General features: G+C 46.2%; 2 protein-coding genes across 3 annotated transcripts in view; one reads left to right on the top strand and one right to left on the bottom strand.

The window, feature by feature from the left end:
• Nucleotides 1-19,038, bottom strand: part of LOC126526416 (WD repeat-containing protein 13-like) — a 46,276-nt gene extending 27,238 nt beyond the window's left edge. The window contains exons 1-8 of one of the 2 annotated variants that reach the window (XM_050174327.3): nt 18,807-19,037; nt 18,121-18,176; nt 14,924-15,006; nt 12,997-13,051; nt 10,052-10,081; nt 7,636-7,760; nt 4,582-4,664; nt 1,168-1,302 (exon numbers count right to left, since the gene is read on the bottom strand). In XM_050174327.3, the coding sequence (XP_050030284.1) occupies nt 1,168-1,302; nt 4,582-4,664; nt 7,636-7,760; nt 10,052-10,081; nt 12,997-13,051; nt 14,924-15,006; nt 18,121-18,176; nt 18,807-18,885 (646 nt within the window). In that variant the 5' untranslated portion in view covers nt 18,886-19,037. Of the gene's footprint in view, nt 1-1,167; nt 1,303-4,581; nt 4,665-7,635; nt 7,761-10,051; nt 10,082-12,996; nt 13,052-14,923; nt 15,007-18,120; nt 18,177-18,806 lie in introns of both variants that reach the window. The other variant, XM_050174328.3, reaches the window with a different exon arrangement.
• A 521-nt stretch (nt 19,039-19,559) lies between these two features.
• The window catches only part of Rac1 (ras-related protein Rac1), a 40,001-nt gene continuing 34,983 nt past the window's right edge, over nt 19,560-24,577 (top strand). The window contains exon 1 of the mRNA XM_050174334.2: nt 19,560-19,881. Coding sequence (XP_050030291.1) covers nt 19,847-19,881 — 35 coding nt within the window. The 5' untranslated portion in view covers nt 19,560-19,846. The remainder of the gene's footprint in view (nt 19,882-24,577) is intronic.

Genomic DNA, 24,577 nt, shown 5'->3' with positions numbered 1-24,577 from the left:
CACAAGGGCCATGAAGGACAGTGTGGCGGAGGGCTCTGGATTAATTCTGACCACCTGCAGATCTTAAATGTGCGCCCGAAGCTTCGCACCGTGAGTGTTTCTGCATTACACCCCTGTCAAAATGCAGCCGCTGTGGCAGGGATGCGACCCAAGAACATTACCTCCAGTACCAAAACACCATAGCCCCAGAGCGACAAGAGTGGGCTTCTAACTGAGAGAGCAATGATATAGAGGGAAAGGGCTCGACAGAAGAGAGAGAGAGAGAGAAAAGGAGAGACAGCTGCCAGGCCAGGAGTCAGACACATGTTCAGTGCTGTGCGCTGCTATATGTTACATATGCTACTGTCAGAGCAAAAATAATCATAGGTATGCATTGCTTCAGCTGCATCTACAGTGGCCCATGTCGGCATTAAAGAGGTTCGTTGAAGAGTGGCATATATTCCATATAGACTCGCGTAGGGGCCGCATTTTGTTTTCCCACAGTTTGGCTAGGTGTGGCCCTTACATGGGACCGAACCTCTTGGTCAAAAATGTGCCGGCGCAGCCAGTGGCTTGTGCACCTCCCCGGCTCTCGCCATCTAGTAGTGGCACACGGAAGTATGCAGTGCGTGAAAATTCACCAACGTGCATGCGCAGCATCAGGGCAGAGAACGCAATTGCTTCTTCTCCATTAGAATTTCTTTTTTTTAAATTTTGGGCTGCTAAGTTGTGGGTGCGGCCTTTACACGAGTCTTTACGGTTTACACACTGCCACATACTCAGTGCTCCAAGTTGGTCCGACTGGTGGTTTCAAACCCTGTTCCCTCAGCACAGCAGCCCGATGCTCTACCCATTTGACCCTGGACTACCCAGGGACAGTGGTAGGCGGGAGAATGGTTACAAAGAAACATACGTACGTACATATGCACATTCGTACATACATACATACACACACACACACACACACACACACATAGCCCCGGAAAGTGCGTGAAGTAGAAGTACCCTAAGAACGGCACTAAAAAATGCAAAAGACCTTTGGAGGCCCAAGTAAACCGTATGGCACAAGACTGAAATCGTGAAGCTTTAGTAGCCGCACATACGGCAAAAGTCACCGATTCACAAACAAAAGAGCTGCAAAGTTTTAAGGTATCACAGTATATCCCAGGGCCACAGTGGCAGGCTCACCAGTGACTTTGCCATGGTGCCCCTCGAGCATGTAAAGCACGCAGGGTGGGTCCAACCGGCAAATGGACAGGTTCCCATCCGCAGACGAGCAGCCCAGCAAGTACTTCTCGTTGTTTGCAAACCGCACGGAGGTCACTGGGAAGACGAGGTATGCAAACTGTGTTTACTCGGCATGGAGCAGCCCAACACGTGCACAAATACTATGTAAGCTGCTTGTCCCGATTGCAAAAGTGGCAGGTTAGCCACGTGTGATTTGTTGGATACGTTGTAAACACATCTTTTTTTTTTTTTCCCTGCATACTGCTTTGAGGCTGTATGACATTGCAATCATGTAATTCATTTACAACTCATTTACGCAAACAAAGATATGAGGTTTATAGGAAGATTCGAAAATGACCAACAGTGGTCAAACAAGGGGTGTTGCTGGAGCCAATGCTATGACAAGGACGCTCAATTAATTTATATCTTTACTGATTTCACAAAAGACAACATAGAATTTAACTTAGAAGAGTGAAATCTTGGGTGAGATTGTATGACTTCATGTTATAGCCATATAGAGCAAGAAGATGAGGACACAAGGTGAAAAAAGGGCAAGATGCATGCTGACATCAAACTGAAATTCACAGCACACAAGAGTGGACAATTAAAAACAAGAGCAACAAAACATATGCATGGGCAAAGGGTTCAGGGGGTCAACACACCAGATTTTTTAAGTGCATTCAACTAACTCTTGAAGAGAGTCAGCAATGGTTGGCTAACGCATGTGTCGCCATTCTCTCTGGACTAGGAGAGCTTCCACTATCTCTCACGTTAATTGATCATTGTGATTAAAAACGACCAAGGCGTCTGATAAAGTTGCTTCACACTCGCATTCACGCCAGTGCAATGCAAGGTGGGAGCAGTGGTGGAGCGAGCAGTGGTGCTCTCCTAGCCAAACCAAATCTTAATGCACCAGCCCATTTGCCTGCCTTCCACAGGCAAAAGGAATGTCATAGGCCACTTGACATCTGCAGACAACAAATTGCATTCCATATTTAGTGATACACTAATTGTGCCTGGGCTGCTGCTTACTGCTTAGGCATTTTCACAAGGCTGGACAGATTGCACTAAGCTTATCCTTGGCTTAAAAAAACCACATCTACATTGTGTCGGGCGGCCAGCTTTCTTTTTTTCCTAAGTGGTGTGGCACCCCGTGAACAGAGGAGCTTGTCGCAAACAGCCTTTTTTCCAGCGTCGTCTCTCTTGGCACCCTTTGACCACCTTCACCTCAGCTTAACATGATAAGTATCACAACAGATCAACAGCTTCACCCGAAGGTAAAGCATTGAAAGCGATAGCAACGTTTAGCATTTCACTCAAGGTGTCTAGGAAAGCTGGCGCTATGACGAGCGCCACCAACAGCTTTGGAGGCAATGCATGTCGGTGGTGCACAAGATGAGGCCGAAGCATAACTTTTAACATTCGTCAGCCCCTAAAGAAAGAACTAGGTACTAGATTTACCTTGACTGTTTACCGTCCATTCCACTGATACTAGTAGTTTGCCCACAGATGGCCAGCATAGATGCTAATGTGTGTGTTAGCATAGCGCTCACGCCAGCAGTGGTAATGCTGCCCTGGTTCTGGCAGAGCTAATTCAGCACAGCGGGACAGCGTATTTACTTGGCTTAATCACTTTTGCAGCCAAGTGCACTGTGCGTAGATACCATGACAGCACGACGGCAGCGCCAACACACCTCAAGAGTCCGTACAATTGCTATTGCAATAAAACTGCGATGTCTTTTCTTTGTTGGGGCCCTGATGGAGACACGTTTCCTTTTCGAAACGTTGGCCCCAGCCTGAGATATTGCTCTTTTGACTACCGATTTTCAAAAAAAAGAAAAGAAAGGAAAAGTAAAGAAAAAAAAATTCTGGGGCTTTATATGCCAAAACAACAATTTGATTATGAGGCATGCTGTACTGGGGAACTCTGGATTAATTGTCATTACCTGGAGTTCTTTAACGTGCACCCAATGCACGCTACATGGCTGTTTTGGCATTTTGCCCCATTGATATGCCGCGGCGGCAGCGGGGATTTGATCCTGTGCCCTTGGGCTTCACAGCACGCAGTAGCCACTACACCAACACGGCGGGTCGATTTATTGATTTTTACCTGAGTGCTACCTACCTTAGATTTATGATGTCACAGTCTGTGTCATGTATCCACGCTCTTTCTCGTCAGTCTAAGCTTTTCATAACTTTAGAGCACAATGTTGAGTTATATTGACCTAACTAGCCTGCTGCCAAACATTCCTCAATCACGTTCTCACCTCGTGGGTTAATGTTGTGAATGGTCGGCCCTCAACAACGTGGCCTAAATGAAGTCTTTCACTCAAAAATCCCTGAAACAAGCACTTGAATTATCAGCAACTGTTGCACAGAAAGAAGACTCAAAGTGTTCTCTCAAATTTGATGAATAACCTTGCAGTGTACCTCTGGGAACAAAAGTGGAGTAATGCCATTCTAAAAGTAGGGCCACCTTATCATAAAGCCTCGCAAGTTACTGTACTGTTCTAAAGTATCGAAAACTGTGATACGAAGGCTTGTAAAGACTAAAGAACAAGCTTGCCCGGTACACAAAGTACAGGAGTGCTGACTCACCTGATAAGGTGGTCCAATTCATGCCCCAGCTATTCAGGATTTGTGGAGCAACACGTAGGTGGTGTTCAAACTTATACTAACCCTAGCAACAGCTGTGCTGGGTGTCACCTATGCCCTTTTGCATTGCAATGCCGACAACACTGCAAGCTCCTGGTGCAGCAATGGGTCTATCGCATCTTTTTCCAGCAGCGGATAGCGAGCTGACGCACTTTGATGAGACACGTTTCCTCGATTGCCCATTTAGCACCAACTTAGCACACACTTAGACCACACTTAGCACCAACAGCTAGCAGAGAAATAAAGGAGAGAGAGAACACGTTTTGAAAGCACAAACAACAGAGCGGCTGAGTGTTAGAAGAGAGAACTGCAGCCAGCTGGGCGTATTGGATTGGCTTTGCCAGATGCATTGCAAGATAGGCAAGTCACTGCTCCTGTTTATTGGCGTCCTTGGCTCAGCACAAGCACTTTAACAACTTTAACAATAAGACCTGTCATTGCTGAGAATACAAAATTTGTTTGCATGTTACCTTTATACTGTAATTCACTGGGGTGTATTTTCGGCATCGTTCGCTGGTATGTTACAGCTTGTTTGATGCATTCAATGGGCAATAAAAGAAATCTCTTACACGATTTTGTTGAGTCCGAAAAGACAAATAAGTATCTATATTCAGAACATTTCTGGGAACAATAAATTAAAATTCCAAGAAAGGACAAGTAAAAGAACGGGTTCTCTTTTCAAACGCAATAGCACCAACCTGGGATTCCTCTTGTACTCACCGGCATCGCGGTGCTGGTCAAAGATGTGGTGGACGCCCGCGAACGCATAGTTCTCCGAGATGCTTGTACCGCCAACAATGGCACTGCGTGGTGGTGCGCAATATTACGGTGACACTTCCAGGAGGTGACCACACAATGACACAATTCAGTAAAAAATGCTCTTGAGACCAGACTGGTTAGTGCTTCAAAGGACAATACAACCCGTGAAGATCCAGTTCCAATCCAATAAAGTTCCCGTGACCAATAAAGGCAAGCTGAAGGAAAAAAAACCAGTCACAAAAGACAAAAGACTGGTCTTTTTCCTTCAACTATGTACCAACTGGCCCGGATTTCAACCCTTCTGCAAAGGCAAGCTGATTCTCTATTTTTCTTTTGGGAACGTGAACTAAATGGAGGCACCAAATTTTACCGACTACGGAACCCCAAATGCACTGCCAATCTGGCTCAGTTCTTCGGTTCAGTCAACTCACTTTAACGTGTACTGTGCATCTGGTTCATAGGAAGACGAGACTTTTCGTGCTACTGTGCCGAGGTCACAGTGAGCCCATAAAGTCAACGGCCGAGCGCTATTTCTGGTGCCATATGTCAGACTGTTGTTTGCAAGCGGCCATCACTCAGACAAAGCTGCTGGCAATACCGCCACGAAAAATGGGACAGGGGTGTCACAAACAGCAACAGCACCAACAAATAAGATTCAAGTGCAGGGTTTTGCCACATTTATATAAACAGGACATAAATGCTTTCATTTGTGCACAGTGTAGTTGTTGACTGCTCAGTAACTTTGCAGGAGGAGATGATAGAATAAACACGCTGTAGTTTTTCGTCAAGGCATCCTCTCTGATGAGCCTGCATGGGCAGGAGTACCCCGCAGAAATTATAGAAAACTATACCTCAGCTCATTTTCTCCGGTTATTTTCCTTGGGCTTCACTGTCCGCTGAATTCACAAGGCTTACTACTTCAGGCAGATGCAAGAACAAATATTAAGAAATGTCTTTGATATTCAGACTTAGCGCCCTCATCTCAGACATGGACATCAATGTGATGCACAGATGCTTGGGTAATGGTTTTCATGACACAACTGTGTTTACTGGTGGTATACAGTAAGCTTATTTGTGGTTCTCCCTGTTGGGTCCCATTGCAGATTAGACAAGAGGTTATGCACAACCAAGCTGGGAAGAGTGCTCAACACTGGTTGTATTAGGACAAATACAAAGAATTTTGGCAGAACTCATCTGCAATGACTAATCAAGTATGTGAATATCCGAAGCGTGTCACGTATGAGGCACGGGCATGTCGCAGCTGGTTGCCTCTCTCATGCTTGCCTCTGGACATGCTGTACACTCTAACAGCGCAACTATGAGTCTGCGCATACCCAGTGGCATATACCCACGAGAATGACCCACGTGTTAGACTGCGCTGCCTTTGGGAACGGCACATACTCTTAGACAGTGCTATCTTCGGGATCAACCCATATTTTTGGTTAGGTTAGGTAGCCAGAAGGAAAAATGGTCTGACAATGCCAAGAATGCTACTTGCACTATTAAACATTTCCGCATGCTTCTAAACATCAGAGGATGCACACAGATCACTGGGTACTTGGAAGCATGGTGCCTACCACGTGGGCATGAGCAACTTTGTGCCACTGCAGGCACGTCGACTTTTCTTTGACGGTGGTGGCAAAGGAAGAGCGAGTGAGGCAGAAAATAAAAAAGAATTCCGGCAGAGCCCATCTCACGATGACTGTCGACGGCAACGCATTAGCGTTGATTCGATGCAGCGACACAATGTATTGCCACCATCATAACGAGGTATGTTCGAAGTGTGTACAGCAATGGGACTCTCTCTCTTTCGTGCTTCCCTAAGCACGCTCGGCGCCATCTCGTGCCACCGCCATTAGGCCTGCGCATGGCTTTCGAAAGGCATGGTGTGCCAATGCATGCGAACACTGAGAAACTTGTCTTGTGGCAACCGTGCTTCTCTCTTGCACTTCTTTTTTTGGACACACTGCACCATCTAGTGGCACTGCCGAGAAGTCCACGTGTGGCGTCCAAGACAACAAGCGTGGCGTGCCCGTGCCTGTGAACTCTGAATTGTTCCCTCACTTGCCACCCACTAAGTGCACACACTCAGTTACCCAATTTGGTGTGAGGTTCATTGAAGAGTGGTACATACCTGAGTGCATTTATGGCTCAGCTCGCTAAAGCACTGGGCGCGAAAGGTGTTAATTCAAAAGAGGCACATACCCTGTGCATCTGTAGTGTTGCCTCCTAATACATCGCATTGCCGTCCTTGAGGAACCCTTGTGACGTGGGTTCGATTCCGCTCAGCATTGGAGAAATTTAAGGGACATTTTTCATCAATGTAGAGTAACGGCGGCATATACCTAGCTACCCAAGTTGGCGTCAAAGACATTCATCGAATAGTGGCACACACTTACTGGCACATACCCAGTGACCCAAGCTTGCATCAAAGAGGTTCATAGAAGACCAGTATAGACTGAGTGGAACATACCCAGTGCTCTAAGCCAGCGTCATAGAGCTTCTTTGAACAGTGGTGCCTATCCAGTCCCGCATCTACAGTGACCCATGTCGGTGTGAAAGAGGTGCGTTGAAGAGAGGCACATATGTGCACAATCCCACATACTCAGTGACCCAAGCTGTCCCGATGGTTGGCTTCGAACCCTGTTACCTCACCACAGCAGCCTGATGTGCTACCCATTTGACCACGAACTACCCAGTGACCCGGGTAGGTGGGAAAACGGTAAGATACAAACACACATTGAAAGCCCCCAAAAAGTGTGCCAAGTAACTTAATAATGCTAATGCAATAAAAATCTGCTCCATGTTTTCCCAGCAATCCATGTGCACTGGCTCGAAATCTGCAATAACTTGAGGTTCAAGTTTTGTGGGCTCTGCAAAGCTCAATATGTGAAGGATAATGCTACTGCAACATTTTGACATCGTCGATCTGCAGCAAAGCAGGGAGCCCCAAGCTTCCGAGTTCCTTCCCAAGACCTTTGGCCAACACTTCCATTTTGTGCAGACTGTCCTTACCGACTGGCTTCAGCAGCATACGTGGGTACCAGCCCTTCGTTGGTCAAGGAGCGCTGGTTGCCAAAGGAGCCGCGGCGAGAGAGTTCTCCGCTTGCCTGCAGGCGACTCTCTGACGAGTCCGATGTCTGCGTGAGAACAACATGGACCTTTTCGCTCGTCTGATCCCTTCTGACAGTCCTCCCCCAAAAAGTGATCCACTGAGAGTAAAGAAAAGTTTACTAAATAATGAGGGTGTGCAAATTATGAAATTGTCGAATCAAAACGAATACAGAATATTTTTGCTTGCTAAATTAAGTGAAATATAAAGGTACCATTGAATCCAGTTGAAAATAAAAACACTTATTTATGCTTCATGACGCATTAATGCCATCAACAACTGGTATCAGGTCGATTGGGAAGTTGACATGTGTGCACAGTGCGAAAGACGAGGACTGAAGGAAGAACACAACACAGGCGCCTGTGTTGTGTTCTTCCTTCAATCCTTGTCTCACCCAAGCACCACATTATCAACTGGAAAGCTTGTAAATGAGAAACAGTGGAAAGGTGATCCCAGCTGATGCACCAGTGATCATGACAATAATAAAACAAAGGAACAGCACATCACCAGATGCACACAGCAGAGCGTTGTGCCTGTTCAAGGACCCAGGAGCAATACAAAAGCAGTGCACCTCATTTTGGATGAATCTAAGCACATAAAGATTGGTGAAATAGAAATTGCTTTGCCTAAATTAAGGCAAGTTCAAAAGCTGCCTAAGATGTGGCATGCTTATTTAACGACCTGATAATATTGTGCAGAAGTGATCTTGACGTGCTCATTCAGAAAATGGTGCGTCTGCTCAAAAATCGGCTTTCTTCCTCAGCAGAATTATTTGGAAGAGTCTCCACTTGCATGTAACGTATGTTTTTTTTTTTGTAGGCTTCAACAACTACTGTTTATTACATAGTATTTGAACAGATACCAACATTCAACAACTTCGAATAGTAAATTCTCGAATCGAATACATATAGAACAGCAAGGACTATTTGATTTGCATTTGAAATTTTGAATATTCTCACACCCCTACTAAATAACAGTGTTGGTCCTGTACTTTTAGAACTTCCATGCTTTTGTTTCAATTCACTGCTACTTCCTGAATGAATTGGCAAACTTTCTTGGATTTATTCAGCTGATTCTTTCAGCTAATGTTGCCTACGTCACTGTTCAGACAGTCAAGTAGATATGCAGTCACGTTGGAAAAATTCCCTAGTAATTTAGTAACTGATTCATTCACTTTAAAGGGGTGCTCAAACACTTTTCGATGACATCACTATGAAATTATGTCGCCTCATGAATCTCCCACTGCAAAATCTTTTCAAATCCTTCAAGCACAAGCGAAGTTAGTTGCAGTTATCAGACTGATCAGCAGTTTTCTGTCTCCTTTTATTTCCACAAGCGTGCTGGAAGTTACACGAGGGAGATGGCAAAGGGGCATAAGGGACCCAAAGGTTGAATGCGATACGACTCACAGCAGCACCCCGCGGTGGCCGCATGCAGCAGACACAGCAACGTGCAACTGTCACGTTCAGACTGGCAGTGCAAGAATGAAATGGCTTTTCTGTCTTACTATGTTACAAAATTGCTTCAGGGCCCTTTTAATTGCATCTTTCTGCTGTGACAAAAGAATCGAAGTCGGAAAGCCAGCACTCTTGTCCTAACGAGAACCGTGACCTAGCTTAACGCACTAGAGATAACAGCAGTGATACATCTTGGCAGCATGGCATCACACTCTCCATTATAAAGGTGTGTATGCAACTAAAAAAAAAAAAAAACAAACTTTTACCATAGTGATGAGAATAAAAAAATTTAATCGAAGCACTGGTGTATTCACAGCCAAAGGGTGGTAGCACTGAGGTGAACATGAAAAGGTTACAAAATAAGAATTTTAAGCTAATCTGCGTTAGCAAATTATGATACTGTAATTGCAAATTAGCACCTCCTACTGGCAGAAGACTTGGTAAGTCAGAAAAGATGCAAAAGTGAAAGGCAAGGAACGATGTCACCTGGTTATTTCTCGCACCAGCCCACTGCGACAAGAAGGATTTTGACAGCATCCACTCAACCATAGTATCCTATCTTCTTTTTCAATGCCTGCCCATTGACGCCAAAACCAGGGGCTACCACTTTCCTAGCTGTTGATCACACTTAGGGCTCAATTAGGGTCACGTCGAGTTTCTTTCATAGCATGTCACACCCAGCGAAAGTTGTCCATAGCTTAGCGCGAACAAGTGTATAAATGTCTGAGAATGCGAACCTGCTTCTAAAGGCACCATGCAAGTTTTGAGAGAGCAAACTTAAGAAAAAAAAAGAAGACTTCAAGCTTTTCTTAGTTATTGAGAAAAAAGGAAGCAACAAGAGCCACTAGGTGGCAGTACTTGCCTTGAGAGAAATTTTGGACACACTCAGTTCCTGCACGAAGACAGCAGACACAAACACATGCACATCATCAAAAGTGCACATCAAACATGCAACATGCATCACAGCATGCAGAAATATGCAATGATGACTAAGCAATCTACAGAGCGCAGTGCTTATCTCGCATGGAGGATCTTTCATCAGAGAAAGCACCAGAAGCAGTTCCTTGAAATATAGTTCCATGATAAATAGAAAATGACAGTTGAGAGCATGACACCACATGTGTCTCTTTATTTACACGAAAAAGATGTTTAGCGCAGAAAAGGGAAAAAATGCAAATGAACTCAGGAATACAACACAGGTGCTACCTTCAGACTGAGCTAATTTACTCGCCTTAAGCGTATACTATGTGAAAATTGTTAAAGAACAATGCATGTGTGCTGCAAAGGCCTAGCACCATCTCCTGACCTCTAGCCATGAGCACAGTCAGGGTATTCTTTACATGCTATGTAAAAAGAAAGTTATCCAAGCAAGTTATTGGTCATTGTTACACACTGCAGCCATGTGCATGTTAGGAAGAGGATGAACCCCGGGCCCAAACCTAAATTTTTTTCATCCAAATGAATAAAGAAATGCAGAAATGCTATCACACTGCAAATGCTGAAGCTTTGGCGAAATTGAGACTCTAAAGCTGATTTTTTTTCTTTTATGGGCCTTTTTTATATACACATACTATGATAGTAGTTTTACAACACTGACGTAGACGGCAACGATTACATGTCATCATTCTTATCATCAGCCTGGCTTTTGAGTCCACCAAAGGATGTCATGTGAAGGCATTTGCCAGTGATAACTTAAACCCTTGACCTGTGTGGGCTAGCTGAATCCCGAGCCTGCAAATTTTCTAATCTCATTGTTATATCTAACTTTCCTGCTGCTCTCAAGTGTGTTTCCCTGGGCCTGACACAAGTTCTATTGCTCTAATAGACTGCCAGCTTCTTGGCACATGGTGGTTGGTTACAACCAGCAGCACTGACATTATAATGACATGCAACACCCCATGGCATTTGCTATCTTTCTTGAGCCCTTTCCAAGGGAAGCTGACAGATTATTTGCTCAAGTCTGGTTCTATTCCATCACTTCAAGCCCGTAGACATATATCACAGGAAGGAAAATAAAGCATTCAGCTGGCGTTACTAAAGGCTGTGCCGACCACTCAGCTATAACCTACCTGGCTGGTAGGCAGCAATCAGCTGTAATTCAAAAGCCTGCTCACTTTTCAGCCAGACTGAGCATTTTGAAAGGCACAGTCATAAGCAATATGAGAGTGAAGATTTAACTCATTTTCAAGCATTGATTACTTGTGATGTGTGTATTTGAACCTGCCATCTTAATGTGTAACAAATATGTTACTTGTTGATGATTTAGTCTCATTCAATGTTTTTAGGCTGCAAGTGTGCATTTAGCTGCCATGACTTCCTGAAAGCAATTTGGGTGCTCCGTTTTTATATTGCTTGAGGGGATACACTACAGCTCTGTTAGAATGACTGCGCCGGGGAACTGTTCGAATAATTACTTTACTTTATTTTTGTGCTTGCCGCAATGAAAACAATATTATTTGGTGAAAACAACTAAATTTGCCCACTTTGCACAGTAGTAATAATGCCACTTTGCCACTACATGCTTGTAATGTTATATATGCACATGCAAGAATGTAGTCTTCAAGAAAAAAAAAGTGCAGTGTGGTGAAGTGCATTGCTTTCTAGCAGGAAAAAAAAATATGCGAGCTCATAAGCAACAATGAATAGTGATGGACAAGAATGTGGCAGACCAGCCAACTATCACCACAAATGTGTACTGCACGACATGCTGCATATTGTTTAATAATCACCATGGCTTTGTGAACATGCTGTGCTAGTTAAAAGAGGCCGGATTGTGCTACAAACTAGGAATGCGTGACACTGTGCCGCAATCTATATCTCTGCACATGACACTGTGTGACACAGTCCCCTCTCTGACCCAGGTCAGTGAAGTGACAGTGATGCACATGATAATCGAAGCCCAGTAGCTATGACAATACTCTGCTGGGCTCGAGATCCCAGGTTCAATCCCGGCCAAGGTGGCCACATATCAATGGGGGCGAAATGCAAGAACTCTCATGTAATTAGATTTAGGTGCACAAGAAACATCCCCAGCTGGCAAAAAAAAATCTGGAGTCCCCCTCATAAGTGCCTCATAATCACATTATGGTTTTGGCAAGTAAATTTTCCGAATGTAATTTGATTTAATGAATTTGTTATCTCATCACTAAAGAAGGCAAGTCTCCTTGTTGAAAGGTTGGCTCCAGGCTGGGGCTTTCGTTTTTCAACCACTGCTCATGATCGTGTCGCCTTGTGCGACTCTGTGACACTTTGACAGACTAACTTAGACAAACACAATGTCAGATACTTCCTTCTTTATTTCTTAACTCTAATCTTCAGTACCCTATTTTCCTTTTCTCCAGTGCAGGGACAACAGCAGGAGATATATTCTGCTCATTCTTCCTGTCTTTCCTTATCTCTTTTTCTTGAAAACATCAGACAGGAAGAGCACACAAAAAGTGTAGATGACAGTGATTGCCGTCTAAACTAAGCTTAGACCCGTCTTTTGTGCTTTTCGATCCCCTTATAAAAGGTGTTATAATTTCTCCCCAAATACTGTCCACAGAATTTCTGGATCTCCCCCATTCTCCCCAAATGAACTTACTATTACAGCTCCTACAATTTCATGAATTAAAAAGGTGTGTCGATGGGGGCGTACATGCCTGTTATACTACGTCACCTACTACTACTACTACTACTACTAATAATAATAATACTAATAACTACTACTACTACTACTACTACTACTACTACTACTACTACTAATAATAATAATAATAATAACAACAAAGGAATCCACAAATCAAACCGGGAATGAGAGCAGCTTACCTCAAGTGTTGCCCGACTGTTGCTCCGGCCACCCATGCTCCGGCTTCGATTGCTCCTACAGCAATGCAACACTGGAGTAAGCCAACTGCACGTGATTCTGAAGTGGTTACAGGCAAGGCACAGCCCACTAAGATAGCAACCACACAGATTGTATTTCTTTTCAACAGCATCGTGCAGTACTGGTGCATCGATTTACACCTGAAGATGACGACGATGTTATCACACACTGGAACATGTATTGCGGAGCAACATGTGCAACGTGCTTGAATAGATTGGGATGAAGATTGAGGACAGAACAGGAGCACTAACTTTCGACAAATGATTTATTTGTAAGCAAGGCACACATATATATTAGCACGTGGCGTTTGTTATGGCTCATGGACATCGTCAATATGTATTATATGTGTGCAACGATTTCAAATAAACCATTTGTTGAAAGCTAGCACTCATGTTGTAGTTGGTGACAGGTGTTGTAGTCTTGTAGTTGAACAAGTTTTGGCAAGTAGTACTGTACCACTTGACAGTGAAATCATACTAACAGTAAATGAATGTGCTGACTCCACGCCATTTCAACATGAAAAAAAAGAAATTGCGGCGGAACCCATCTCACAGTGACTGTCGGCGGTAATGCATTAGCACTGAATAAATACAGCAACACAACGTATCGCCAGCATTGGAAGAAGGTATGTATGAGGTGTGTACTTCAGCGGGACTCCCGTTTCGTGCTTCTCTAACAACACTCGGCACCATTTATTGCCGCCACGGGGCGACCTTCGTGCGTGACCTCTGAAATGCACGGTGTGCTGGTGCATCCGAACGCTGAGAATTGCACCATGTGCAAACAGGGCTCCTCTCTCACGCTTGTTTTTGGTCATGCTGCGTCACCTAGTGACACTGTCAAGAAGCCTGCGCATGGCGTCTTAGACGAGAAGTGTGGCACAGCGGTGCCTGCGAATGCTGAGAATTGTTCCCTCCCTTAGCAAATGACTAGCAAATGATGGTTCTGCATTGTTGCTTTGGCACAGTCACGTGTTGGGATTTCAGTGAGCTCGTTGGCATTTGATTGTTTTAGTCCAAGGATGCCACTTTAATCACCTGTCTCTAGTACAATCGGCATCGTAAGTTTACACGATGCAGGCTCCACTAAAGTGCTGAATTCCTGCACTGCTAGTACACTAATGCTGGCTGAAAATCAGGATTCCAGGTTACGTGCCCTGAATGCAAAAATATTCAGGTTTGTTATTTGTCCCACACTGCAATCATTTATTGCCGATAGTACGTAAACCCTTTTGCATTGTGAAGTATTCAGATGCTTTCAGCGGGAGCAACCCAGACACAACCTTTATCTCTACTAAGCACATCATTGCTTAGTTCTGTTTCAAGGAAGACTCTTGTAAATGGGACACAGTTAGAAAAAGTGGACATCACACCATAGGCTCCGCAGCGAACTAATGCCTTCAATGAACAATAGGTGAACAAGATCAGTGTGGTGGGTGGAGCAAAAGGCAGCAGAAGTGCAGATTTTCAAAATAAGTAAGTGTGGTGTTAAAAGTGATCATCACTTTGCATAAGTGCTTCAGGCAATGTGACATTCGTGAGGGGGTCTAGTTATACGGCAGAGAGAAATCCGAGGAACAAGGGTGCCCAAGCCAGTAGGAAACACTGATTGAGCTACCATCCAGCTGTACCCACACCTGCGAGCCCTCAAATGTCAACACTACTGCACAATGCAGGTGGCGTTGACTATGAATTAGCTGGAAGCCGCCATGAAGCATGTCGCTGCTTTAGTCAGAGCTACGCAGTGGTATACAGGCTTCTTGCCCGAAGGAAGGGAAAGCCTGTGCAATTACATGCGCTTGTTGCTATATTTCTTTTTATGAGCAAAGCAACCAAAGTGAAAGCAACAAGTGAAAACCGAAGCACTCACGATTGGTCGACGGACACGCCATACCGTTGAGCAAGCAGCTGGCTTCGGAGGCGCAGGTATTGTTTGCGGAATGCGACGCATTGCTGAAGTCATGGATGGGAGCCGCCAAATGGAAAACAAAGAAAGGAATGAAATCATGCTCATCCATCACTTGAGGCATGCACCCAAACAAACTGAGAAATATGAAAAAAAAAAAGAAATACAAACATAAGTCACGACATTTCTGCCAAGCCATAAATGGCAGCTTCTAGATTACAACTTGTGAAGAAAAGGTATTTCGGCATGAGCACAGCTACCAGTCAAGACAGCAGTATGTCTCCTTAAAGCACATTTATTTTATCGACTTAATGTTCACTTTTTACACATTTTCTTAATTGTGTCTAAATGTAAATTACAACTCGCAGCAACAAAGCAGAGTAGTGTGCAACTTCAAATTTTTTTGACGAGCTTTTGTTCCATCCACAATTGTGCATTTCATACACTTTTAACTTTATACTTCATGTACATAAATGCAGTAGACAAAGTTATGTGCACCATATATGGAAAAGACTCAGCAACCTTGAGAAATTTTTCTGATGCAAGTAATTACCGTTAATAAACAATACTGAAAGATGAGTACCCACTAAATGACTACATTCTAACGTCACGAACAAACACCATGGCTGGAAATTTTTTCTCTAACACCCTTTAAGCAATATACTGAACAATTTTGCAGAATTTTACAATTTTGGTTCAAGCAGAAATGACTTAAGAATTATAAAATGTGCTTTAATAAACATCATTATTCTCATAAGTAGTTCCCCATCTTAGGCATTATCCTAGCGTATGAAATTTACAAAGGATAAGGTCTACTGATGAAGAAACACTTGGCACTAACACGTAACTTTACTCACAATGGTATTGTGAGGTAGCACACGCTTCAAGTATATCCAGTTCCCTTTCTCTTGTCGGCAACACATTACGTTTACTGCTTCTATACGGATTACTGACAAGTCTGTGGAGAGGGCGAGGTCAATTAGACCACCTCCAGTTTATTGAGGGTGTATGAGGCAGGGCATGGCGTTCAAGCGGGAATGAAGATGGTGCTTGCGTTGCAGTCGCACCGTACCGGAGCTGGCTTCATTATCCTCCTGTGTGCCTTGCATGCTGGTGGCAGTGCCACATGGTGGGAGTGTGAGGAAAAGGAAAAATACATTAGCTAAAGGAAAAGAAAAGAGGACAACGAGCGCGGACACATAAATGCCTCAAAAGTGGATGGTGCTAAATCTACTTTCCGGATGAGAGTTCCCATATACAGTGTTTCTGACATGTGCACAGTGCAAGCACCATGACTATTTATGGTTTATGTAAAGGCTATTTACAATGACTAGTGCAGTTGTGAACCAAGAGAAGTCTACGTCGGAAACAAGATGGGCATGACTAGCACAATGTCACATTTGAGGAGGTCGTCTCTGAGAGTGCCAATCAGGGCACCTTTGACGATGCTGGAGATTGGGTGATGGGGTGTGAAAAGGTTGCGAAGGAAGCGGCGTGTCGTGTCTTACCACAACAGGCAGAACGCCTGGTGAACCGATGCAAGCATTCCACACTATCGCAGTGTCGTCATTGTTGAGCTCGGATTGGTACCTGCTCCGAATGTTGATGTGGAGCAAGTCAACAGTAGGCACTCTTACGTGAAGCATTGCGATTATGGGAGGCAAAATGCTGCACACTTGGTGGAATGCGCCTGCATAGATTTCAGCGTGTGGGTGTCAGCTGAGCTTTAGTACGATGGCAACATTGGCATCGTTTTTGCTGCCGGAGTTTATGGCATGATGACGACATTGAAGTGTCCGATACAGGTGGTGACTGGAAATCTTGGCTCTGCAAAGCTGTCGCAGGCTTTTATGGTCGTTTTTCAGGTGATCTTTCCGGAGAGTGCTGGATCGTAGCGGCGTTGCCCGTCGGGACCTCTACAACTGCGCCCACTTGGCAGAATTGGTGCGCCATGACTAGTTTAGGTGGCGCAACTCTCGATACACCGTGATTGAGAAGCTCAGGGTGAAGGGGAAGCAAATGAGACTGCATGCGGTGGCATATTCACATTTTGATAAGAACCGCAGTTGACTGAGACCTGCAGACAGGCACTAGGAAAGCAGCACTAGCAGGATGCTGTGCCAGTGCCATCATGATGGCATGCTGGCTGCAGGAGGCCAGTTGGGACTCTACGCTGTCCAAAAACTTCGGAGTGGCCTTGCCTTATGTGCTTCCTGAAAGGGTGATACTGGGTGGTCAATGCTTGGAGATGCTGGGGGATGGAGTGCACAACTTCTGTGCAAGTGTGTTGGAGGCTCTTGGTAGTGATGGAGATGCAGCACGCTGGACGAATTCAAGGTGATGCTGCATGCATAGTGCCACTTAAGATCTTACACGAGAAAGGCTGTGATTGGGGAACAAATGGAAGCTGTCGAAAAGCCAGGAGGAGGTCCTCCAGTGGGAGACAAAGATGGTTGAGGTGGCAGACCGCGAGGCGCAATTTCAGCATGAGGGGCATCTGACGCAGCTGGCTGAGGTAGAGCCGTTTTGTACGATGATTGTAGCATTTGTGGGGTTGGAGGCAAGTGGAATGGCACTGCTGGGTTCCAGTAGAGCTAGCACAAAAGTCTGCAGCACGTCATTTTAAGCCTGTGGCCCAGGAGGTGTGACATCACGAAGCAGAGCAGGAAGAAGCATAGCTACCGTGATGAGGTGCCGGTCCTGCTGTGGTGTAATTTCCACAGAGATTGAATTCGACATTCAGCTTGAGTAACCAGATGGCCGGGCTTCCCAGCCAGAGCTCCGGGAACAGCAGTGGCTAGAGGATGCTGCACACCAGTGTGCCTTAATTAATTCAGGCACGCTGCCAAAGTCCATAGTCACCAATGTGGAGAGGGCAATGTCAGTTAGATCATCTCCAGTGTATTGAGGGCTTCCGAGGCAGGGCATGGCATCAGAGGAGGAATGAGGACGGTGCCTGTTGTTGTTGCCTGTGTTGCGGCCGCTTGCTTGCAGTGCTTGTTGCCGCACCGTACAGCAGCCGGCTTCATTCTCCTGTGTGCTTCGCGTGATCGCTGAGCTGGTGACAGCGGGGCTACCACAAGACCATTTAGCAAAATCGGGGACATATAAATTTATACCTCTATTTTACGCATACATATAAGATAAACATAATATGTCACCTCATTCTTTTGTGACTCCCTGAGCAGCTGGCTCCGTCTTCGTATGTACAGTGTGCCTGCAAAACAGAGCTGGACTGTTATATGCAGATAACACATTTCCAACGTGCGTCTTAGCGTTCCCATTGGATTTGCAAAAAAATTCAAGTGTGCAACCACACTTAGGTTCCGGCTGGCTTTCAATGAATGCTGAAAAAAGATTACTTCAAAGCGTCACCAGCGGTATGAACATATTCCATTGAATCTTGGCGCGTACAGTCAGTTTCGATCGGTGTTGTGAAGCATTTTAGTATCCTAAACTGAATTCTTCAAGCTTATACGTGTGCGCGTTCCACCGGCTAGGTCGTCTTTATCATACGGAAGCAGTACACTTCGATAATCACAGTTGCGACCAATCAAGACGAGGCTGCGATCAAGTAGGGTACAAATATCTTAACAGGCTGAGCGCATCGGTATAGAGTGCAGTTCATGCACCGAGCTGTTGCGGCAACGCTGAGGAAACCTGTGCTCACATGAACGCTCAAACACAGCGTGACCACTCGCCGTCAACGTGGACAAGAAACTGCTGCTCATTTTGTGAGGAGCAGCGTCAAGCTACTACATGTTTCCACGGTACACCCGTGTTTGCTAAACAATCCCGAAGAACAGCAGGTGTCCAAGGCGGGCGCGAAACGTGAACCGAAACTTACGAAAGTTGGGGTCGTTCGGCGACCTGTAGGCGTTGTAGCGGGCGTCGATGGCGAGGACTTGTTGCCAAACGGTTGCCATCGCTTGCGCCACCACCACCGAACACGTCGAGTGGCCGTGGAGCGCTGAGGGACGAGTATGCTTATTTACATTTCACGTACGAAGGCTAAACAAACCGCACTGGCTACGGCGGACGCCATAGATGTCTGAGCAAGTGACCTGTAAAAGCAAGTGCACTAGCATGTTGTCAGCTGCGGTACTCTCCATGCACAATTTGTTTCAAAAACGACCAGCAATATTGATATTTGCGTGACATCTACAAAAAATAAATTAGTTATGTTTTTACTAAAACCTACTTGGAATACGTAAGCATACCTTTTATGTTTATACGTAGATGGCGCAAACGTTTAGTAGTGGCATAATTTGGTTCAAATAAAGTTGCAAAGTTTGTTTGAATTTTGACGCTGAACGAATCATCGTCTTTACGGAACGAACTATGGGGGCGCTAAACTCGCATCTTCTTTCCCTATGTCGTCTGCAATTTAAGAAACAAGGACTTTCCGCAGACTTGTGATTATGCTTTTTGTGCAAAATTAAATCTTATAATGGTGAAAATAAATGTGTGAGGTTAATTTAACCACAAAAAAGCTGCTTGAAAAGCAGATACAATTTTTCTAGGTACTATAGGGCGTCACAAACTGGGGACAAAGTTTTTTTGGCATCCGCCATTTTGCTCTCTATATATGGCCGCCATTTTGTCCACCGCCCAGCGAGCGTAGAGCTGACTTGTGGGAGTGTGCTGCCTGCTCCGTGCGGTTGGAGGTGGTGGTAGTAGTGGTGGTGTGTTTTGTTTTCTTTATCTTCTCGAGGAGAGTTGTGGTGCTCCGGCGGCGTGTTGGAGGTGGTGGTGGCGTTTCGGTGACGCGAAAAAAAACAAACATTGTGCTTTTTGTGTTCTCCTGTCGTCGGCAGGGAACTCCGTTGCAAAGTGGCCCGGAACAGTTAACCCGCCGAGTGGGGACGTAAACACGCTACACACGAAATGCAAGCGATAAAGTGCGTGGTCGTCGGCGACGGGTGAGTACTGCTACTAACCGCAACCTCTCTCTCGAGGTCCCGCACCACGCCTTCTTTGCTTCGTGTGTGCTCTGCGCGCTCCGTAGCAATGGTTCGGCGTCCTCGTGCCAAACGTAGGTGTCGTCGGTTGATGTTTCGCGAGGCTCTTCTAAGGGCAAATCTATATCTCCTTGGTGTCGCCAGAACTCGGGCCGTCATCGAGGTCCCCTCGTGAGCCAGTGAGCGATTTTCTTGTTTTTGCTAGGTGTTCGCGGACCTGCGAAGTGTTCGCTCTGCTAAACACTTTGGCACGCGCGCCGGCAAACCCGTTTCTTTTTTCATCTCGTCTAGCCTTCCTTCCCCCTACATCTGAGCGCCTGCTCAGCCAAAAGCCGGTCGGTTTTTCTCTCGAGTCCGGAAAAAATGAACGCCGGCGGAAAAAGGCTTCCCCGGATGACCGCGAAAGGCACGTTGTGTTGGGAAGCCCCCTTGGTGCTCCTTTGCGTTTATGTTGTTTTTATATATTTGTGCCGGGAAATTCGTCGTTGAAGGGCGGTCACGTGTATACGTACCACTGCTAGTATGTAGTACGTTCCGCTACAAAGCGACGGACTCGGCGCCTCGTCCCTGATTGGCTTTGATTGAATCGTCGCCGCGGCTTTAAAAAAGCGAGGGACTGTGCGACAGTTGGTTCCTCGTGTGGGCTGGCACTTGCGTCGTCGGTTGGTCGCGTCTACTGCTGAAGAGATAAAATCTAGGCCGGGGAGGAACTGGAGTCAGAACGCGCTACCGCTTTCGCAGTACCGCCGCCGACACCCAGTCAGCGCGGGGAAACCACGCGTGCCAGGGACCAGCTCCTCAGGAAGTCCGTGATTAGTCGGCAAGCATGGCTCATCGCGGCCGGTCGGTTTTTCATCTGTTTCCTCCCCGTCCAGGGACGACCGCCAATTCTGTCCACTTTCCCTCAACTCCAGAAATAAACTAAAATAAAGAAAGAAAAAAGGGGGGGAGGGGGTTTTCGGAGGTATAAATTTGTACGCCCCGAAAACCGATCAGGCATTGCCTTTCTCAAATTACAGCTGGCACATTTCCATAGACATTTTGAATGGAAGGGAATCGCGTCTGGATTTGGGTGTCGGGGAGGCCGTTCGCTTTGGCGTGGAGTCGAGGTCGTTACGTAGGTAGCGGCCGCTGTCTCACGTCAGCCTTTCTTTCCTCCGTGTCGCTGGCGTACGACGTTGGAATCTTTTTATTTATTTATTTTTTTCGCACGCCCGTCCTCTGCCTCCCGCGCGTGCCGGCGCCTACGCGGCTGAAAAAAAAGTGCGGAAAAAAGAAATGGCAAGACCGTGTCGGTGCAGGCGAAGCAGCAAAAATACGCCCTGACGGCCGTGTTGTCCCACTTTCTTGAGGTCGTGTGCGCGGGCGTGCTACGCGAGACCACAGGACAAGACGGCATTGTAACAATAATAAAAACGCAGCCACCATGTAGTGTTCTTGCGACGCACGCCTGGGGACCGCTTATTCATTCGCGTACAACTCCCCTCCAGGCGGTTTCGCGAGCGGGTCGGTGACTGGCCCGCAATTTGCGCTATCAAATCGTTCGGTACGTATAGGTCGGTGTGCGCAAACACGGCCGTAATTGGAGCCAGGAACAAACATTGCGCCGTGGCGTAATGTTATCGGTCAGGCATACCGCGGGCGAGCCGATTTGTGAGCTTGCGGTCATTCTATCACTCGCCCAACGGTCGGTCTGCTGCTGCACCTGTGCGCTTGAAAGATAACGCGTACAGGAAACAGATAAAAAAAAAGCGTGTAAAGAAAAAAAAAAGTAAACCGCGCCAGCGTTCCAACTGCCAGTAAAGCCGGATTTCTGCTCTCCCGATCACATTCCTGTGGCATACGTGGTGTGGCGTAGTTCTTTATTTTATTAGTTTTTTTTTTGCAACCTCCACACAGCTTATTAGCTCATCTCGGCGCGCGCTTGTGGTATCGGGTGTCGACACCTCATCAGCCGTTTTTGCCGCCCGTGACAGCGGAACACCCGCCCTCACTGGGAAACCTGTCGTTCTCGGGTTGGTGTTTGTCACCTACCGAGAAGAAAATGCGATACGCACTACTCTACGGCCGGCGCTGTGGTAATCCGACGCTCGCCGCCCACGCGGCATTCGGGAAAGATGTGTGGTGAATGCGAAAACGCCCGGCCGGCTGCGTAGCAGACGAAATTCGTCCGGAATGAGTCGATCGTCTGCTCGGCACACGTGCACGTTTTTGCGTCGTCGCGATGGTTGATAGGGAGGGAGATCAAAACGTTCCAGAATAAAAGAAACAAATCTATACGGTACAAACGCCTTTATAACGAAGCGAATATCATTCGTTATACAGGTCACTTGGCTATAAACGTTGCATCCTTCAGACCATTGACTAAGGCAATATAAGTAGGTTGAATGGACGGATGGAAACAACTTTATTTCAAATCCGGCGAAGTTTAACGATCCGGGCTCAGGTCTCCCGTGAGGGGACTTCGAGGCTTTACCTCGTTGCCGCCTCTCGGGCCTGCTGAACTGCCCACTCTTGTCTTGAGGTTGGAGCTGTGCAGAGCAGCGGCCCACTTCGACGCAAGAGCCTCTGGAGCTACTGCCATTCTAGCTGATATAACAGAACACTCCCACAACACGTGCAAGAGCGTTGCTATAGTTGCCTGACATAACTTGCAAAAAGCACTCGGGTATTGCACTGGAAAAATGTGCTGCAATTGCACCAGACTGGGGAAGCTTTGCGTCTGCAGTTGTCACCAGGCAACTGCCTGGCGACATTTCAGTTTGGGGATAGGTGGGGGCTATATCCGCCTGCCTAGCTGGTAGTGCTTGGTGGTGTTGTTGTATCTGACTAAGCATTCTCGCGTGTTTCGAACCAGGAGTTCCGAACTCGGAGAGGGTCTCTGATTCTGCGTGGCGGGTCAGTTCTCGTGCAGAGTGGTGTGCCACCTCGTTCAAGTTAGGGGGGCCCTCGTAGGTGGGGGTGGCGACGTGTGGTGGGAACCACATGATTGCAGTGCTATCGAAGTGCTTTCTTTAGGATCTGGAGAGCTTTGGAGGCACCCCCATGTGTAGTTATGAACTGCGGTTTGTGAGTTGCTAAGCGCTACCTCGCAGAGGGGGTCGGTAAGCGCAATATCCACCTCTACCGCTGTTTCTGGGTATTCTGTGCTGGCCTGTTTCTGACAGTGTTGAACGTGGTAATTGAAGCAGTTTCCGCAGGATGTACCGGCCCATAGCATAAAGTTACAAAAGAAACCATATGCATTCTCACGTTAGGTTTTTGTAGTTAACATATATATTCCAACATCATTGTGACATTTACATCTAGATATCTGTGATTTTTTTTTGTTTCTGCATGCGCGGCTTCACAAAGTAATTGACTACAACTGATATCGTTGAGCGTGCTCATTTGGAGGTCCTGATAAAGAATGGTGGAAGGGAGTCTAATGCTGCTAACATTTCTTGAGTTGCCATCACTTTATTCTCTGCTGTCTAATCCTTCTCTCTGTTCTTAGGATTGCTGACAAAGACTTGCACATTGCCATTACAAATAGCAACAAAGGCCCTGTGTGGGTGCTTTGGCATACCCATTGCCCCGTTGTTCGTCCCCTTTGCCCCATTGTTCGTCCAATCACACTGCAGTGTGCACACAACGGTGCTGCAAGGTGATGCTATCTGGAGTTCGAATACATCAAGGCCGTTGCCACACATCCTTTGCAGTGCAACGGGTCTCTTGTCTCGCAACCTCACAAGACACACTTCCCCAGAGAAACCACTTCCACGGCTGTTGGGGCATCTGGTCCATTCGCGGAATGTCTCGGCATGGTGCGGTTCACCAGTGAGAGGTTGAATTCAAAGCCACAGCACTGCTTCTTGGAACTGACTGGCGGAATCCCTGACTCAGTCACCCCGCTTATGCACTCCGCTGCTGTCTTGATGTCGAACCACGCATCTCTTTTGACCACCCTGTGTGACCTTTACATGTAGATGCCCGCACAGACAAAGCTGAACTCCACTGCATGGATTGTTTTTGTCAGTAAGGTAAAAGGTAGCATGTAAAGTAGGCCACTTTAAACACACAAGCTGAGCAGGTAGTCATATACGACGTGTCTTCTCACCCAGCATGTGCTAGCTGTTGATTAATTGGGGCTCTGACCGGCTGGAGAAAGGCCATTGTTCATTGTGATAGTGTTATTGTGACATTACACATGCATTTAAAGTTTATCACATCTATTCTGCTCGTGTGATAACTGATAAAAAAAAGAGAATTCTTTGTACCTTGTGCACCGGAAAACCACTACACCCATTTTATCTGTGTGCACAGGAGATCACATATTGACAGCACTCTTCGTGGCATCAGCTGCTACAAATATTCTGTCACTGCATGCAGGCGCTGGAGCTGAACGTAGAGGCAAAAGTAATTAAACGGCCAGGCATTGTCGCGCGTCTTTATTATTGGAAAGGTAACTGTTTGCCCCCAAGCTATGCATTATTGCCATAACAGCTGGCCATGGCAATGTTCGGAGCTGATCTTTAGTAAGACATGGGTAGCTCTGTTATTGACTGTGCCATTTTAGAGGCTGGTGTGCACAGCGACGGCCCCTTTATTCTGTACAGGTGCCGAATAATTCGGCCCCTTTAAAGTTTAGTTTGATCACATTTCATGCATCTTCAGA

Source organism: Dermacentor andersoni, chromosome 8, assembly GCF_023375885.2.
Source record: "Dermacentor andersoni chromosome 8, qqDerAnde1_hic_scaffold, whole genome shotgun sequence".
Classification (NCBI taxonomy): Eukaryota; Metazoa; Arthropoda; class Arachnida; order Ixodida; family Ixodidae; genus Dermacentor; species Dermacentor andersoni.
Note: the sequence above shows the minus strand (reverse complement) of the source record. Positions and strands in the feature narration are given on the sequence as shown.